The sequence below is a fragment of the Erpetoichthys calabaricus genome, chromosome 9, assembly GCF_900747795.2.
Source record: "Erpetoichthys calabaricus chromosome 9, fErpCal1.3, whole genome shotgun sequence".
In the NCBI taxonomy this organism is placed as follows: Eukaryota; Metazoa; Chordata; class Cladistia; order Polypteriformes; family Polypteridae; genus Erpetoichthys; species Erpetoichthys calabaricus.
In genome coordinates this window covers 182,782,179-182,800,464 of record NC_041402.2, presented here as the reverse complement: position 1 = coordinate 182,800,464, position 18,286 = coordinate 182,782,179, and the positions used below count along the sequence as shown (strand labels likewise).

The following is an 18,286-nucleotide window of genomic DNA, read 5'->3' as shown; positions in this document are numbered from 1 at the left end:
GACCTGATAATGATCTGGTCTGGCATTTAAATGAATGTTTCATCTTCTGGTCCTCACTAAAATTCCATCTGCTCTATCAAATGAGATCAAGTTGCTTAGGTTTTACTTCTTATTGAAAAGTAAAGATTTCATTCTACTGGATTTCAGCACTATAATCCTGGGCCAGTGCGATCTTTCACTGTTTTATAAAGCTCAAAGGTGTATCTACATTACCAGTTAAATAGCATAAACAATGACTATTTGATCCTAGTGTCTTGTAAGTAAACTTTCGAATTAGGAAAATGCACATTTTGTCTATACAGTGTGCAGCCCTTCTACCATGCTCTGTACAGCAATAAGCACAGTCACAAGCACTAGAAACAGTCCTTTGCTTTCTTCTTCTTCTCTCCTTTCTTTGTTGCCTCCACTCCTCTCCCAGCAAGCTTTGTCCACCTCCTCCTGAATCTGACTCCCAGAATGGAGTGAGGAAGCCCCTTTTATAGGGCACCCGGAAGTGCTCCCAAACCTTCTTCCGGCTGCACTTCCAGTATGGCAGAAGTGCAGTAGCCCAGGGCTGAGGAACTGTCTAGGCGCTCCCTGGCGGTGGCTCAGGCCCCAGCAGGATTGAGCTTCTAAGCTTCAAACCCATGGCCCCGTTGTAAGCCAGGGGGTTTGCCCTCTAGTGTTCCGGTATTGCCCAGAATATGTCCTCTTCCCCCAGTCCTTCCATCACAACATATACACACATCAGTATTAAATGTGCTATATAAATAAAACATTATATGCCGAAGTGACAACATATTATCCCCATCTCTGATTGCTTTAAAAACAAATTTTAGTACATTAACTTGGTAATTTTTTTATCTTGCTAATTACCCACATTTTCAAATGCTTACTTCACTTTGAGGAAGTCTAATCAGCATTTATATTTTTGCATAATTCTGCAAACTTTCTTATCACGATTTGTAGCTCTTATCTCTAGCTGTCTTCACCAGTAGAAATACAGCTCAGTGTTTGAGATGCTAAGATTAAATCTCCTCAGAGAAGGGAAGTACACAAGGGCAAGGCTTCTACTTTAATGGCAAGCCATTAATAGGAAAATATGACTTCTACCTAAGAAACTAGCTGGAATACAAACCAGCAGCCAAGTGAGGACTTGCAGGACTATAATTGTCTAACCTTTATTAGATTTTCCCTTTCTTAGTATTACCTTTTTGTTCTGGTGCTCCAGTTCCTCTTGTAGCTTGTCTCGCTCATCTTCAATATTCTGTAATTGCTGGTCAGTCAAAGCCTGCAAGTTTTCCATACTGAGCAGCTTCTCTTGCAAATGGTCTACTTCCTTCTCCAGCTGTAGGATTCGCATTTCAGCTTCTTGTTTCTCCGCTTCAATCTGTCCACAAAACATGAGAAATGAGACAAGCAGCATAGTCAAGAATGACATTGTAAGAGCCAATCATAGAAAGTTAAAGTTTTGAGTTAAATTCATATTAATGTTTGCCTTATTTTAATAGAATATAATTTCTTCTATAGTCATTGACAATGGTATAGTCTTTCCCCCTATAAGTTAGTAAGAGATAGAACCTTCTTGCTATAACTGAGATACAGTGTGATATTAGATTCTGTTGTGTTTAGAACAGGTCCCAGTAAACAGGGATTTGAAAGACCCATTTTCAAGTTAGAAATGGGATAAGCATACAGTTTTCTGACCGCTTTGAAATGGTTCAGAAATGATAAGTGAATAGTAACGATTTAAGATGTAACAAGATTAAGCTTAGAACTTAACTTTTCTTATTATAAACTTTTCCCTTTTTTGCTATTTTAATTTTCTTTTTTGTGTGAACTGTTTTACTTTGAAACTTAACTAAACTTTTAAAAACGAAGATATTTTGTCTGTGGAATCATTTCTGCGCGTCAGGCCTTTGCTGAATCCCATTTTTGAGTTAGAGCTGCAGAATTTTAGAAACTTTGGGAAAACGCAGCTACAGACATCAAATGCTGACACATCTTCTTTAGTTACATTATAAATGAATAATAATAAGTATAAAAGGATAGCCTAAAAAGAATGAATCAATTAAAGAGACTCCAATAGTAACAGAACAAATACTGAGATTAATCAACATAAATGTCTAGATGAAAAATCTCTAAACAGGCATACATATTTTCTAGAGGTCTTATAAAGAGCAAAACTAAAATGTATGCAACTAGAAAACAGTGTCAGTTATGAAGAGCTTGTGGAATAAGACACCTAAATACAGTATACTGTATAACAGTCAGTCAGTCATTTTCAAACCCACCATACCCTAACACAGGGTCACAGGGGTCTGCTGGAGCCAATCCCAGCCAGCACAGGGTGCAAGGCGGGAAGAAAACCTTGGGCAGGGCACCAGCCCACCGCAGGGCACACACACACACCAAGCACACACTAGGGACAATTTAGGATCGCCAATGCACCTAACCTGCATGTCTTTGGACTGTGGGAGGAAACCCACACAGACACGGGGAGAACATGCAAACTCCATGCAGGGAGGACCCGGGAAGCAAACCTAGGTCTCCTTACTGCAAGGCAGCAGCGCTACCACTGCGTCACCGTGCTGCCCCAGTATATAACATCTACAGTTAAAGTCATAAAAAAGTTTCAAAGGGAGTGGCTGGGAAAAAATCCAAAAGCCAATGTGGTCTTTGAGGAATTAAACTTGACAACCTCAGACCTAAGAATTAATTGAGTTTGATTAAAAAAAATCTATCAAACTTATAAAACATAGGTAAGGTGACTGATTAGAAAATCTGACATATCCATTTTGTGACATTTCCTATATTACATACCAATATATGTGAAATGAAGCTGAAGTTTCTTTATATTCTGCTTTTCCAATTGTGTGCAAAAAATGCAAAATAATTATCTCCGTAGTACAAAATCTACATCTTGCTTAAACTCAATAGGCTTCTACATATACAGTAATCACTTGCTATATCACGCTTCGACTTTCCCGGCTTCACTCTATCGCAGATTTAATATGTAAGCATATCTAAATATATAACGCGGATTTTTTGCTGCTTCGTGGGTTTCTGTGGACAATGGGTCTTTTTACTTCTGGTACATGCTTCCTCAGTTGCTTTGCCCAGTTGATTTCATACAAGGGACGCTATTGGCGGATGGCTGGGAAGCTACCCAATCAGAGCACGCAGTTAAGTTCCTGTGTGCTGATTGGCTCAGTGACGGAGCGCTGAATTAAATTCTGCTGCATTAACCAGGAAGTCTCGTCTTGCTCATTCAGCATCAACGTGCTCCTGCTATTGCTTCAGGGGCCATGCCAAGCGCCAACGGAAGATGCTAACGATTGCAGAAAAGATAAAGGTTTTGGATATGTTGAAGGAAGGGAACAGCTACATCGAGGAGGGATTACTGTATAACAATTACTCCATTTGGATTGAGTGATTCATTTTTGAGTCATCACAGATTCACATCTTGATACACAGACAAATCATTTTCAGAGATGCCTAAAAACATGTACATCCTCTAAAAAATCAAAGCTGAAATTGAAAATTTTCCTCTGAGTTCTTTGGTTGTTAGTTATATAGAGGTGCAATTTTTAATAATTATGCTTTATGTCACAAAAGTTAGACTGAAGAATAAAATGCAAAATGTTGAAAAATCTTTAAAACTGTTTAAAGTTGTTTATTATTCATACAATACCTAAATGAAAACGTAAGTTGACATCTAACACCAGAAAGGTACATTTTAAGTTAAATGATGTGTTCAAAAAGAAGCCGCTAAACATATGTGCACCACCCCACAACCCCACTGTTCTAGAGTCTCACCTTAGCTTCTGCTGCTTCATCGCAGGCTGCCTTGTAGTTGTCCTGTGCTTTACGCATCTTCTCCCGCAGTGTGGCCATCTCCTGTGTCAGCTTGTTCTGCCGTCGCACAGCATCATCCTTTTCTTTTTCTGAACGGGACAGGGCCTTTTCCAGCTCTTGCTGCAGCTCAGATAGGCTCTTTCCAATAGTGTCCTTTGAGCTGTATGGTCTGCAAACAGAAAATTATAAAGTTAAAACATGCAAAATGAAATAAAAAAGGTTTTTGCTTTATGTTATACTACAAAAGTTTCACATTGGAAACTTAATCACCTATTGTATAAAACTCCATTAAAGGCATACAAATTTTTGGCTAGGATTAAATTTGAAATCTCCTTTATAAAAATCTTTCAAAATTTATAACTGTGAGACTGTCAGTATCTGTATTATTGTGTCCTTTCTCCATTAAAAATTACAAAATAAGGATACAATACAATTGTTTATGTATATTTTTTACAATAGCACCATTGGCAGGGGAAGTCATTTTTCTCAGGGCTTTAAAATGGAGATGCAGACTGAATTGGCGACGTTGTGGTTTAACGTCCAGTCTCTGGTTTTTCGCTGGGCCTTCAACATTCAAATTCTGAAGCATTTGGACCTTCAAACTCATATTTTAAATCACACTCAATTATAACCACAACAATCCTTTTGCTCTGCCTTTATGCTCGCTTGGTATTCTTAGTTAAATTTTCCATTATAGCCTACAACATGAAGTTTGTTCATTTTGGAAAGCCTTTTACATAACTCTGTGCATGCCCTTTGTGAGCCTGGCTTATTTGTACTGTATATTTGCTATGAAATTAAAGACCTAGAATTTTAAAAAATAAATACCCTAAGTTCTTGTCAATAAGCCGCGGCTTATCTAAGGAAAAAAGTTGTGAAAATGAAAAAATAGAATATCGGCTTATACATAAGTCCGGCTTATACATCCATCGCGGGGGTTGCGTTCCAGAGCCACCCGCGAAATAAGAATATCCGCGAAGTAGAAACCATATGTTTATATGGTTATTTTTATATTGTCATGCTTGGGTCACAGATTTGCGCAGAAACACAGGAGGTTGTAGAGAGACAGGAACGTTATTCAAACACTGCAAACAAACATTTGTCTCTTTTTCAAAAGTTTAAACTGTGCTCCATGACAAGACAGAGATGACAGTTCTGTCTCACAATTAAAAGAATGCAAACATATCTTCCTTTTCAAAGGAGTGCAAAGCAAGCAGTCAAAAAAAAAATCAATAGGGTTTTTTGGCTTTTAAGTATGCAAAGCACCGCCGGTACAAAGCTGTTGAAGGCGGCAGCTCACACCCCCTCTGTCAGGAGCAGGAAGAGAGAGGAAGAGAGAGAGAGAGAGAGAGAGAGAGACAGATAAAAAAAATCAATACGTGCCCTTTGAGCTTTTAAGTATGCGAAGCTCCGTGCAGCATTTCTTTCAGGAAGCAGCTGCACACAGCCCCCCTGCTCACACCCCCCTACGTCAGCGCAAGAGAGAGAGAGAGAGAGAAAGTAAGCTGGATAGCTTCTCAGCCATCTGCCAATAGCGTCCCTTGTATGAAATCAACTGGGCAAACCAACTGAGGAAGCATGTACCAGAAATTAAAAGACCCATTGTCCGCAGAAATCCGCGATATATATTTAAATATGCTTACATATAAAATCACAATTTAAATGACCGCTACGCGCTCGTGTTGACTCGGTGACGCCCAGAGCAGAAAGAACGCGCTCCGGCCGCTCCAACCGCGCCATGCGGGGAGTGAGAGAGACGGCAATATCTCACACTCTCTCCCCCCTTAAAGAAATTAAATGGGCGCGAGTGAGACCACTGACCTCCCTCCCTTCTATTAGTTATAGGTTATAGTACGTTCGGCTTATCCATGAGTCCGGCTTATCTATGATACGATTTTATTTTAAAAATTCGTATGATTTTTGGTCTCCGGCTAATACATGAGTCCGGCTTATAGACAAGAACTTAGGGTAATAATAATAATTAATAATAAGAATGAGGTGAACTCTGCACAGTGAATGTATATGGTGGGATGGTCCTCCTGGTGCACAGCATTTGTACCCAGTTGTTATAATCAACTGCTTTAGTGAATTTTTTCAGAATTTTCATTTATAATAAGTTCTAATATCCAATAGGGTTTTGAACTATAAGGAATCTATTTTTGACTTTTGTCTCTTTTTTTTAAGAATAGTTTTCATCATGTTTTTTTTTTTAAAGTTCTCCCATAATGCCATTTTGTTTTCTCTTATGTGTTGCCATTTTGAGAATTTTTTGTTAACAGTTGCTCTGACATTATCAGGCAAGGTCAAGTGGAAGTGGGCTGTGTGTGACACCACTGGGTCAAATGTATAAAAGATTAGCATCATACGCTTCCTGGTTGCTGAAATTGCAGATATTATTTACAAAGACATGTCAGTACATTTTTTCTGATTAACAATTCTCTCTTCGTGTTTTCCTGCCTAAGAATTTTGTTTTGGGGGTTAGATGTCATGGTTTATTGATTTTGTTGGTATTGAATTTGGCCAGGCTTTTTGACTAAGTTTCATTTCCTGATCTTTTCATTAAAATAAAAAAAATCTACTTTTACCTTTGGGTGTCAGAAGAGAACCTCTATTGTTATTGCCTCACTGTCTAGCTCATCGGCGACATTACCGACAGTGTTGGGTTCAAGGGCTCCCTAACAGCCGATGGGAGCGTGGAGCAGAACCCGCATCGTCACATTTGGTGGTCAACTTTCTTCACAGAGAATCATTAACAACATTTCTTAAAATGTAAAATGTATTCTAATTACAAAAACTGAATGTGAGATGAATATATTGTAAAGTATGCTGTATTCATTTACTGCTACCGCTTGTCTTGCAGAGATGTGTTTGTTTTTTGCTGAAAAGCCCAAAATGGATAAGCACATTAAAAATGATGGGTGGTATACTAGCATCATTGAGTTGACTATTCATTTCAAATGTTTTTCTGATGAGCAGCAGACCTTTACTTAATTAATGACTAAATCAGAGACTCAAAGAAAGCCAAAAACCGAGTTAAAGCTTGTGATTTACACAAAAAAAAACCATAACTTATAATGTAGTTAAAAAAACGTAAAAGAAAACAAAAAGGGCAGAATATCATTTAATTATTGTTCATTCATCTGTCTGTCCATTTAATGAAACCAAGTCTAAGGGAGGTGAGGTATTCCAGCAGCAAGAAACAGGCCATGCTGTTAAAAGTTTCAGCACTTAATCCATACACTCATAGCAGAGATATAGGAGGATAACCAGACTACTACAGAAAACTCTATCTGTGCAAGGGAAGAACATGCAAACTCTACATGGAGAGTGGTGGGATTTGAACCCAGTCTTATAGGGGCTATGAAGCAGCAGATTTACACTATGCCCACATACCAGCCATAGTTTATTCTGGAGTACAGAAGCTAAGTGTTAAATATAAATTCAGATGATTTTCCATCTTTCTAGTTAATACAGAATAACAAAGTATATTAATTTCACACGTGACATTTATTTTTTATAAGCCACTGATTTCAAATTGGCCACTTAATTTAGGTGATTTAAATTATAATACTTCAATTCACATTTCTTCACGTTTTGGGGATGTCGAACAAACATAATCCACCTGGTTTACCCTATTTGGTACATTTTACAATTTGTTTTAAGTAAAATGCAAAAACACAGCCGCATTTAGGGATTAAAATGTGTACACAACATTTAATCTTGCATCATTTCTGCAGATTGATTTTACAGTATGCTAAACAGGCATATAAACATGCATTATTGACTATATACACAAAATCAATCTAAGGACCATAGAATACCTTATCATATAAAGTACATTTTTTTATAATACTTTGAGTAATTTGATTAAAAATATCTTTTGTTTTCTTTATTTACTACCTTTCCTAGCTCCTTGTAACTCTAATAAAGCAAAAGGCATAAAAATGAATGGATACATGGATGGATGGAGTATTGATATCTTTTTCATAATCTTAACTAACATAAAACAGAGATTATCAGTACATTTTTCTTTATCTGAGTATCCTGTCTAACAGTTTTAAAATACATAATTTACTAAAATATGTTCGGTTTAAGTAAATACTAAAGTGTAGTATACTGTTAAATAACCACAGCCAAAGTAGTCTAGATTGGAGGTACTAAGGGCGAAGCTCACCTTAATTCTCCAACTCCTGTTTGTACCTTTCTTCGTAGCTCCTCTATTCTAGTGGTCACTTCTTCAGGTTCAAGCATGATGTCCTTCATTTTCTCCATTTGGTTCTGAAGCTCTTCAAGTTTCTCCTTTAATGAAGAGTTTTCCACCTGTATCAAATGAGGAGAGAACACCAGGTTCATTTTTACTACATTCCTTCAGGAATTTAATTTTCATCTAAGCCTAGTGACATTGCTGTCGAGCCAAGAATAAAAAAATTTAAATTTGATACACTGGCTGAGAGAAAAATCTGAACTTAGAAGCATCTGCTTTCAAATCTGATCTTGCAACCTACTCTATATACAAAGTAGGCAATAGTGACATAGTGAGTATAGGTTAGAACCTCAAAATGATGCTGGTTCAGTGTCCTACAAAACTGACTTATTCAATGACCTTTCAGCAGGTCCAGTGGAAAAAAAGGTATTTATGCCTCTTGGGGAAGTTACTGATGAGGCTGTAAATAATTTAAAATTTAATATGTGTAAAATTTGCAGAAATCAGAAATTTACTTTGTATGTATAATTTATTTCATTACAATATGATCATTTTATTTTAATTGTACATTAGTGTTATGCTACTTATTTCTAAAGTAAATCACCCTGAAATCAAAGATGGTGCCAACATCACTGATGTAGAGGTAAACAAATGGTTTTCTTAAATATAACATTAATAATGTTTAGTTAGTGTGGCACCAGAAGAGCCAGGTGGAACTTATGTAGTTTGTGTTTTGTCTTGTGTAGTCTTGAGGGATGGATGAATAGATGGATAGATGATTAGATGGATAGATATGAAAGGCACTATATGATAGATAGATAGATAGATAGATAGATAGATAGATAGATAGATAGATAGATAGATAGATAGATAGATAGATAGATAGATAGATAGATAGATAGATAGATAGATAGATATTTATATTCTATGGTCTGGGCACACACCAGAATGTCTAAAAAGGACGAAAATTTAAGAAAGAAAGAAAAACTCCTGACTTGACAGTTACAGTCACAGTGAGGCATAACTCAGGCTTACAGCTGTTGGTATAAAGGAGCAAGAATTGTGTTTCTTGACACACCTTTGCTGAATAAAATTAGTTGGCTGAAATTACTGTGTTAGTGTGTCTGAGACAGAATGTGTAGCATTGTTCATAATGGCACTCAGTTTTGTTTTGTTTTAATTCTTTCCTTTGATACTACCTCCAGGCGAAACCACAGTGCGTCAAATAACTAATTTTGTAAAGCAGTTTGAGCTACATCCTGTGTATGAAAATGTGCTACAGAAATAAATGCTTTTGTTGTTGTTGTTGAGTAAGCAATAAATATATTCATTTCTTCAATTAACATGAGAATGTGAATCAATCAGATATTTCTAGCCTAAACAGGTTAGAACTCTTGTAATTATTTAGTACAAACCAACACTCTGCTGATTATTTAGTATAAGCAACATCAATTTGCATATGACATCAATTTGGCAAATTCTTCCAACACTCTCCTATATATCTTATTATAAATATGATGAGACTGTGACCAAAATCTGTCTTTCTTACAGTAATTAGTAAACAAATGTACCAAAGGTATAAGTCCTTATATGTCAAACACTAGCCTTATTGCTTTGTGTACTTCAAGCACTCTTGAGGTGCCTTTTCCTACAACTAAACGGATGGCCAACGCACAACATACCTGAAATTTCTTCAGCTGTGCCTGCAGTTCCTTGTTGTCCTGTTCTCGCTCTGTGGCTTGCTGTGCCTGAGCCCTGGCGTTCTCCAAAGCCTGCCTCTCCTTGTTCAGTTCTGCTTGTAGGGCCGAATGTTCCATCTGCAAAAAATACACTTTGCTATCAGCAAAACAGACACTTATTTATTTATTATTTTTAATAAGTTAACAAACCAGGAAAATAAATAAATAAACCAGTTACCGGTTTGTTCTTTATTTGTCTGCACCTTGCATACATCTTGCATCATCTGGTTTTACTTAAGATTATAATGTCTCCAAATAGTGGCCACACTATGCACTTGTGTGAAGATTTCTTATATGCTACTTATTTTACAATATACTGTGCGATGATCTTCATTAAAACACTATGTAAGAGAGAAATTAACTGCAGTATTAATAGTACTGTGACTGCATTTTTCCTTGGCAATCATGGCACACTTTATTAAAATGGATCTACCCAAAATCTCAACATTCTCTATTGATTTAGGTGGTATTTATAAATGTATTAATCATTACGACGTACCACTACCACCACCTACCATATAATTGGCTAAGCTGTGTTGCATGATGACGTCATCGTTTTGTGAAGTACCCTAGGAATGCTACACAGCTGTCTACCAACCCCAGTTATAACAATTCATAAGTTCCAATAAACAGACAGACAGATATACTCACACACCACTATCAAACTCTCTGTGCTCTGTACTGAGCATTTAAAACTGTAAAATCTAATTCTATGAAATTCATAGGAACATGATTTTTTTTAGTCTTTTGTGGTTCTGAAATGTGCAACCCAAGCTTTTATTGTGAGTGCTTCCAGAAATGCTCTATTTAAAACAGTTTCAAAAGAAAATCGCTCCAAATCTAAACTCTTGAATAGGCCTAGTTTTAGATTGTCTGGTGTTCTCTTATTATATAAGGATTAAAAATATCATGTGAATACAATTATGAAACAAAGAATGAAAAATAGAGTTAACACAGTTTATTGTCTAAATCTACTTAAAGAAGCGGTACCTGGCTAAGACGCCGCTGTCTTGCCAACTCATCTTTCAATTGGTTAGCTTCTGCATCCCGTTCCTGTAGCTGAACTTCAAGTTCTGTCTCATAGGCACTCAGGTCACCTTGGGCCTTCTTCAGTTGCTCATTCTCCTTTTGTAGCTGCTGAGAAGTACGTCGTAAATCCAACAGCTCCTATAAATTACAAGTGAGAAACGGGGTTAAGGATCAGAAGAGAAAATTAAACAACACTGCAGGTATTGATCAAGACCTATTAAACTATTGTAATCTTTAGATAATTAAGTAGTGGAGTTGATTTTAGTGTAATGGAAACACTAAACACAAGTTTAGTCACAGTATTTTAAAGTATCATCAAGTCATCTTTCACACATTTCTATTTAAGTTAAGTTGCATGCATTTTTTTACTTTTACAGATACGAACATCATGTTCCTTATTTTGATTTCAAGGAGCAGGAGAAATTATCTGCTGTGACTGAGGTTCGCACAAGACACCACACCACTGCAGAGATGAGCATAAGATGAGGTATAGGCAGAAGCCAGACTTTCAGTGTATCACGAGATCTACTCCTGCATTCTAGCACAGTAATGGATAATAATTACCCGGGATGTGTTAGATAAATAAACAATATCATTACTACCATATTGAATTAATAAAGATTATTGTTAGTAGCGATTGTCATACCTTTCTTATATGGTAAAAGTAAGCCATCCAACCACACCTACATCTGACCTTGCCCTATCCCGTGTTCTTCAGTGAGGTCTACTTACTTCAACATGCACAACTGTAGATGGTTTTCACGCAAACAATGTAACATGAGATTTTTTTTAATAGACATTTACATATCATTTGCTGTTGCTTAATGTTGACATCCGCTGTTTTAAGATTTTTTTTAAATCTCCATTCTTCCTGGAAACATGAAATTAATTTTTCTCAGCCATCACTTTGTACAACGTGAGGTAAGTAACTAATAAAAAAATATATATATTTTTGGGTGATGCATTCATTTGCTAACTAGTTGTAACCAACAATATTTAAGTAAAAATGATACAATTGTCTTTCAGGAAATATTATTAAAACATACTTTCAATGTCTTAGTAGTATACATAAGCACACTTATCGTTTGCAATGGGGATCAAAATTGTATTTAGATTTAACCAATCACATTCAAAATCCTGTCCTAAGGCATCTTTGCTTCACCTAACAATAACTAAAGTGATTATGATTAGCCTTAAATAAAATCCACTATTACTGCACGATTTTTCCAGAAGATTCCAAATTCTCTAAAAGTTATGGTTTGGTAAGAACACAGTAGAATTTTCTAACTCTTACTGCCAAAGAAATGATGGTGCTAAGCCAAAATAATTTATCATCCAAAGAACATCATGCCTACTTTCAAGTATGGTGGAAGCAGCGCCATCCTATAGGAACATTTTTTTTTCAGCTGGGACAGGAGTTCTATTCAGAGCAAAGATGATGCACCACTATAATTGAAGTGTGTGATTGTTGTACACCAATATAGAAGCATGTTGATTGTCCAATGCCACATAAATTCAAAGTCCAAGCCTGTACCTCTGACATCAGGTACTCAATGTTTTGATTACATGCTTCAAAAAGCCCGAATGACCAGCCAATATTATACTGATTTTCTTCAGCATTTATTACAGTCAATTCAAGAAAAAGAAGTAAGGAAAGCTGTTAAAAACTACTTTTGTTTCATGACAATGTCCCCACTCACACTATACAGGTCGCAAAGGCTAACCTATAAAAACTGTGGATTTGAAGAGATGCCATACACACTCTATTCTGAAGACCGTTTGGTGGTTTGTTCAGTGTTTCGGGTAATGTAATAAAGTGAGACTGCTATATTATATATTCAATGCTACTACCTGTACAATATTCACTGGCTCTCTACTAAATATTTCCAGCCGTCTTAACACACATGGGCTCTTTTGTCATATAGCTCTCTACAATGGATAGGTATAGGGGTCAACAGTTTAGTCTGATTGAATTTTTTTTCTTGAAGCACAAAGCCTGTGTTACTATATTGATTATTAAAAAAAATACAGTAAAAATTAAAGTATTTATCCTGGAAGAAAATGAACTCATAAATTAATTAAAAAGGCTAACCTGAGGTCAGGTTTTAGAAAGCTGACATTACAGTAACAGGGTATGGAGTGCATACCAAATAATTCAATAAGTAAATAAACTCTGCTTTGTTTAATGTTGCCCAAACAAATGATTTTTCAGCATGTTAGAAGTCAAAAGGTGCAGGTGGACAAAGACACTATAAAAAGCAACAAAACTGAGGGAAAGCAACAGACTGTCATGATATACATATCTGTACTAAAACAGGAAGAGGCTGTTAAGTTGCATAAGATTTGACCAAAACAGAAAATGCAGTGCAAGTAAGAGAGTAAAACATAATGAATCTACAGAAAATAGGAACTTGCTTCTCAGGTTCATTAGACACAGGCATTGTTCATTGAAACCAGAGATACTTTTTCATTACAGAAGTAGAAGATGGTGGAAAATGACTACCATGTACTAACACTAAATGTAAACTTGAAAAAGATTTTTTATTTTATTTTAAAGAAGCCATGTAAATGTGCAGTTTCTTCTTGTGCTTGTGACATATGAAGAATATTTTAATATTGTTCATTACTAAAAGTATTAGATAAAATGAAGACTTGGTTGCTAACTCTGAGCCTGTTTACTGGCTATGTGGAGTTCCCATGTTGTTCTTGGGTGCTTGTGGATTTTCTCCTGGCACTCCAGCTTCCTCAGACATTTGAAAAACATGCTAGTTAAGCTAACTGGCAACTATAAGACTGCTGAGGCCATGAAACTGCTTAACAGCCTCTTTTACTCACAACTGCCTTGCAAGTGTTCCCAGGTTGTACTGACTGCTACATGAGTGTTCTTTGTATATTTTATCTACTGTTGCTTTCAATGTATGATTTTTGGTATTGATAGATAGATACTTTATTAATCCCAAGGGGAAATTCACAGTATTTGGTACTGTCTGTTCTTGGTACTTTGTTATTGTCAGTAGTCTGTGGGAGACATGTAAGTAAGTATTTCATGGTATTTTGCATGCATGACAATAACTTTGAACTTCAAATCTCAACAGACAAGTATACTGGCCTGATGTGAATGGGTTTGTCCACAGTTATGTTCACAGTACAGGGATAGATCATTTTTGTATAGAAAATGGATGGTTAGAACTCGCAGCAATTGATATAAAACTGAAACATTACTTACAATATTTAAGAAACACTTTCAACCCATTACTGTCCATTTTTACATACAATGGATTGTACTGTTAAAAACTAAAATTACCAGAAATTATATTTTAAATTATTATCATCATTTCTGTTATTCAGCTTCTTACAGCACAGTTCTGACTCTACACTGTTATAATAATAAAAGTTAATAACTTAAATTTCATATTGATATCTTCCCTTAAAGTTACAAAAAGCATTACCATTGAGACCCCACAACAGTTAGACCCCTGACATGCTAGAGCACCACAGCCACTGACCTTCTCAACGAGGAACTTAGAAATTCTGTTAATAACCTTTCACCATCCAACTTTCTACATGCTACGAGAGCTCCCAGAAAGCATCATTTCGATCACCTTTTTTTGTATCTCCTGGCACAGCCAGATGATGGATTTATATGTTAAAAGATTCTTTAAAATAAGCTAAATATGGCTTTGAGGCAGTACTGTAAGTGAAACAACTATTTCCACAGTGAAATTCCCAGCATTTAACTTTTCTGTTTGTGCAACCAAAGATACCCAAAGAACACAAACAGGCACCTAGTGAAATGGTTATATATAAAAATACTAAGCCATCTCTGTTAGGTAGATTGGCCATATGAGTGGGGTTTACTATGTACTGGCATGGCATCCTGAGCTGATTCCTGCCTCGCACCCAACGCTGTTGGAACAGGCTTTGTCTCCTTGTGACGCTGAAATGATTGACTATTTCACGTTTTTGCATTTCAATTTTTTATTGGTTCTTCTTTCACTGCTGTTAGTATTTCTGATGTTTTTTCTCTGTTTTATCGCTATTCTGGTTTCTCTGTACTCTCAGGTTTATACTTATGCTTTATTCAGAGCATTCAGCAACCTAAAGTACCAATAAAGTATAAAAGGTGATATACTGTAAGAGTTATCATTCTAACCAATTAAATAATTTTGATTCTTGTTTTTAAACTAAACTGAGATTTGCATCTGAAACAAACCAATAAATCCCAGTGGACAAATTCTACCTTAAACAGGTGGAGAGAAAGTTTTGAGGATAAGGATGTAGTGAAAAGTCAAGCAAAATGGCACCTTTTATTGGCTAACTAAAAAGATTACAATATGCAAGCTTTCAAGGCAACTTGCATCTTGCCTGAAGAAGGGGCCTGATTTGCCTCGAAAGCTTACATATTGTAATCTTTTTAGTTAGCCAATAAAAGGTTTCATTTTGCTTGATTTTTCACTACATTCATAATGGCTAACACGGTACAACACCCTAGTACTATAGAGGATAAGGATAAAACACTTGCCTGTCTCATGCTGTCTGCATCCAAAGCAACAACCTCCATTTGGTTCCTTTCATCTTCTAGATTGGTAAGCCTAGTGAGCAAGGCCTCCCTCTCCTTTTTCAGCTGACGACACTCTTCATTGGTCTGTCTTGCCTGATTCTTCACACTTTTAAGGTACTCTTGCAACCCTGCAATGATTCCTTCCAAGTCCCTCTTCAAAGCTTCATTCGCTAATATCTGGCCTGTGTAGTTGTAAAAGAGCACAAATTATTTATACATAATAAACTAACTCACTTTGAAGAATTTATACAGTACAAAATAAAAATAAGTAATACCAAAAAAAAAATCTCATAACTTAGCCTACCCAGTCAATATAAAGGCACAAAAATGTCATATGAACACCAAACATGAGCACACTGCGAATGGGATACCAGACCACTTATGTAGAGACACAGATTTGCAAATTATCAGTTAACTTAAAATGATGTGTTTTCAGTATGGAAAAAAAGGCTGCGATTTCAAGCAAAAAGTAGCAGTTAAAAACTTTAACTTTGGACTGAATCTTTATCACCCATTTTATTACATGTAGTCATGAGCCATCTGTTGCATTTAGTCTTAATTGTGGCAGGAAAGAGTTGATCAGTGAGGTCCTGCAGCTCACTGCACAATAATTTATATTCAAAAATAGTAAATATCCAAGTAAGGTGCAGATTTAAAATTTTCAATGAGTATGTTATAAAAGAGTTAAGATTAGTGATAAGCCTGATTAGCACCATCACCATTGCATTATCAATTCTTACAACTATAACCCTTTTATGGTTAGCTTAGAATTTGGCAGATTTGTGTTGTAACAAGCGCTTGAACACAAAACCAGGCTGGCATGGGCTTAGTTTTATTGGTAAACTAAACTGATATACAGCTTCAAATGAAGCAGAGGAAGGTAGCTGTGGTCATGTTAAAATCAGCAGAGGCTGGACTAGGCATAAAAAGAGATCCTAAGTGGATAGAGAAACCAAAGAATGGATTATCTGAAGAGTCCCAATAACTACCAAGACTTTCTCTTTAGTTAGTAATTACAGACCTAGTCAAAATAGAAGAACAACTTGTTGAAATATTTAATGAATTTGGGAATGGGAATGCAGCCATAAACCATCCCTTAAATACTGCAATGGCATTGACTGTTGGTATAGTCAACGTTAGCAAACCATCTCTAATTTAAATCTAATTTAATCGAAAAAAACATTTGTAAATTGTGATTATCAGAAAAGTCCAGAGGTATAAGAGAGGGAAGCATGAAGGACCACTATTTATTTTGTTTACAAAGTAGTCAAGGGAATTAAGCAACACACTAGACAGACAAGTCAAGTCAAGTCAAGTTGGGGAGCATGCACTGGTACAGCATTGCCGCACTTACTACACGACGAAACAGCTTGGGATCCCGGTTGGCAACCCCCCAGGGCAGACACGCGCCACATGGCCGTAGTGCCGTAACTGACACTCCCTCACAATGCAGGTAATGTGCCTCATTCAAGACTCCATTAGCAACTGCTCATTCGACACAAAGTCAAACCAACGGTACCCAAAGATTTTCTGGAGAGTCACAGTACCAAAGGAGTCCAGTCTTCGTCTCAGGTCACTGGATAGCGGCCATGTCTTGCAACCATATAGTAAGACAGGAAGCACCAGGACTCTAAAGACTTGGACCTTCGTCATTTTGCATAGATATTGGGAGCGCCACACACCCCCAGCCAGTGACCTCAGGACCTCCGATGCTCTCCCAATCCATCTACTGACTTCAAAGGAAGAGTCACCAGAGACATGAATGTCACTGCTGAGGTAAGTAAACCTCTCGACAAGGTCGACACTCTCTCCGCAGACAGACACACTGCTGATGGCTGTGCCCAAGAGGTCATTAAAGGCCTGGATCTTGGTTTTTATCCAAGACATTCGCAAGCCCAGATACTTAGACTCCTTGCTCAGTCTCTCGAGCGCCCCCATTGACTCCGCGAAGATCACAGCATCGTCAGCAAAGTCAAGATCCGTGAATCTTTCTTCACCAACAGATGCCCCACAGCCGCTGGACCCCCCAAACCTTGCCCAACACCCAATCCACACAAGCACTGAACAGAGTAGGAGCAAGAATACACCCCTGATGAACCCCAGAATCAACTGGGAAAAACACAGAGGTTCTGCCTCCACTCTGCACAGCACTCACAGTACCAGTGTACAGGCCGGCCATGATATCCAGCAACCACGAGGGGATCCTGCGAACCCTCAGGATGTCCCACAGGGCAGCTCGATCAACTGAGTCGAAAGCTTTATGAAAATTGACAAAGGCTGCAAAGAAACTCTGCCGATACTCGCGTTTGCACTCCATGAGAACCCTCAGTGCCAGGATGCAGTTGATGGTAGACTTTTTAGGCGTAAAACCAGACTGTTCCGGTCGCTGGTAGGTGAGCAACTGATCACGGATCCTATTGAGGACGACCCTAGCAAGGACCTTACCCAGCACAGAGAGCAGTGTTATCCCCCTGTAGTTGGCGATCACCCTTCCCTTTCCAGATAGACGACAAGTCCTGTTTTCCAGTCAGTTGGGATGAGGCCAGTCTCCCAAATGGAAGCAAAGGTTGCTTGCAATGCCAGGAGAACAGCCTTACCACCAGCCTGGAGAAGTTCACACCGGATACCACAGATCTCTGCAGCCTTTCTTCCCCTCAGCTGGTTCATCACCTGTGCAATCTCAGTGAGATTGGGTGGTTCACAGCTAATTGGAGGATCAGCCTCAAGAACCATGGACCCAGAGATATCCAATGTACTAGCCGGAGGATCAGCTTTGAACAACTCCTCAAAGTAGCCAGCCCAGCATGTCACAACTGCAGTGTCATCCGTAAGGACCGTTCCACAAGCCGCCCTGACTGCTACTCTCAGAGGAACAGATTTGGATGTGCGTAATTCTTCGATTCCTCTGTAAGTGGG

The 18,286-nt window shown here is 37.5% G+C and overlaps 1 protein-coding gene across 2 annotated transcripts in view; it reads right to left on the bottom strand.

Annotated features, from left to right (window-relative positions):
* The window catches only part of cntrl (centriolin), a 110,006-nt gene that overhangs the window by 51,249 nt on the left and 40,471 nt on the right, over nucleotides 1-18,286 (bottom strand). For both annotated transcript variants that reach the window (XM_051931951.1, XM_028808551.2), the window contains 6 exons: nucleotides 15,332-15,552; nucleotides 10,771-10,947; nucleotides 9,724-9,858; nucleotides 8,012-8,157; nucleotides 3,799-4,006; nucleotides 1,190-1,369 (listed from right to left, as the gene is read on the bottom strand). In XM_051931951.1, the coding sequence (XP_051787911.1) occupies nucleotides 1,190-1,369; nucleotides 3,799-4,006; nucleotides 8,012-8,157; nucleotides 9,724-9,858; nucleotides 10,771-10,947; nucleotides 15,332-15,552 (1,067 nt within the window). The remainder of the gene's footprint in view (nucleotides 1-1,189; nucleotides 1,370-3,798; nucleotides 4,007-8,011; nucleotides 8,158-9,723; nucleotides 9,859-10,770; nucleotides 10,948-15,331; nucleotides 15,553-18,286) is intronic.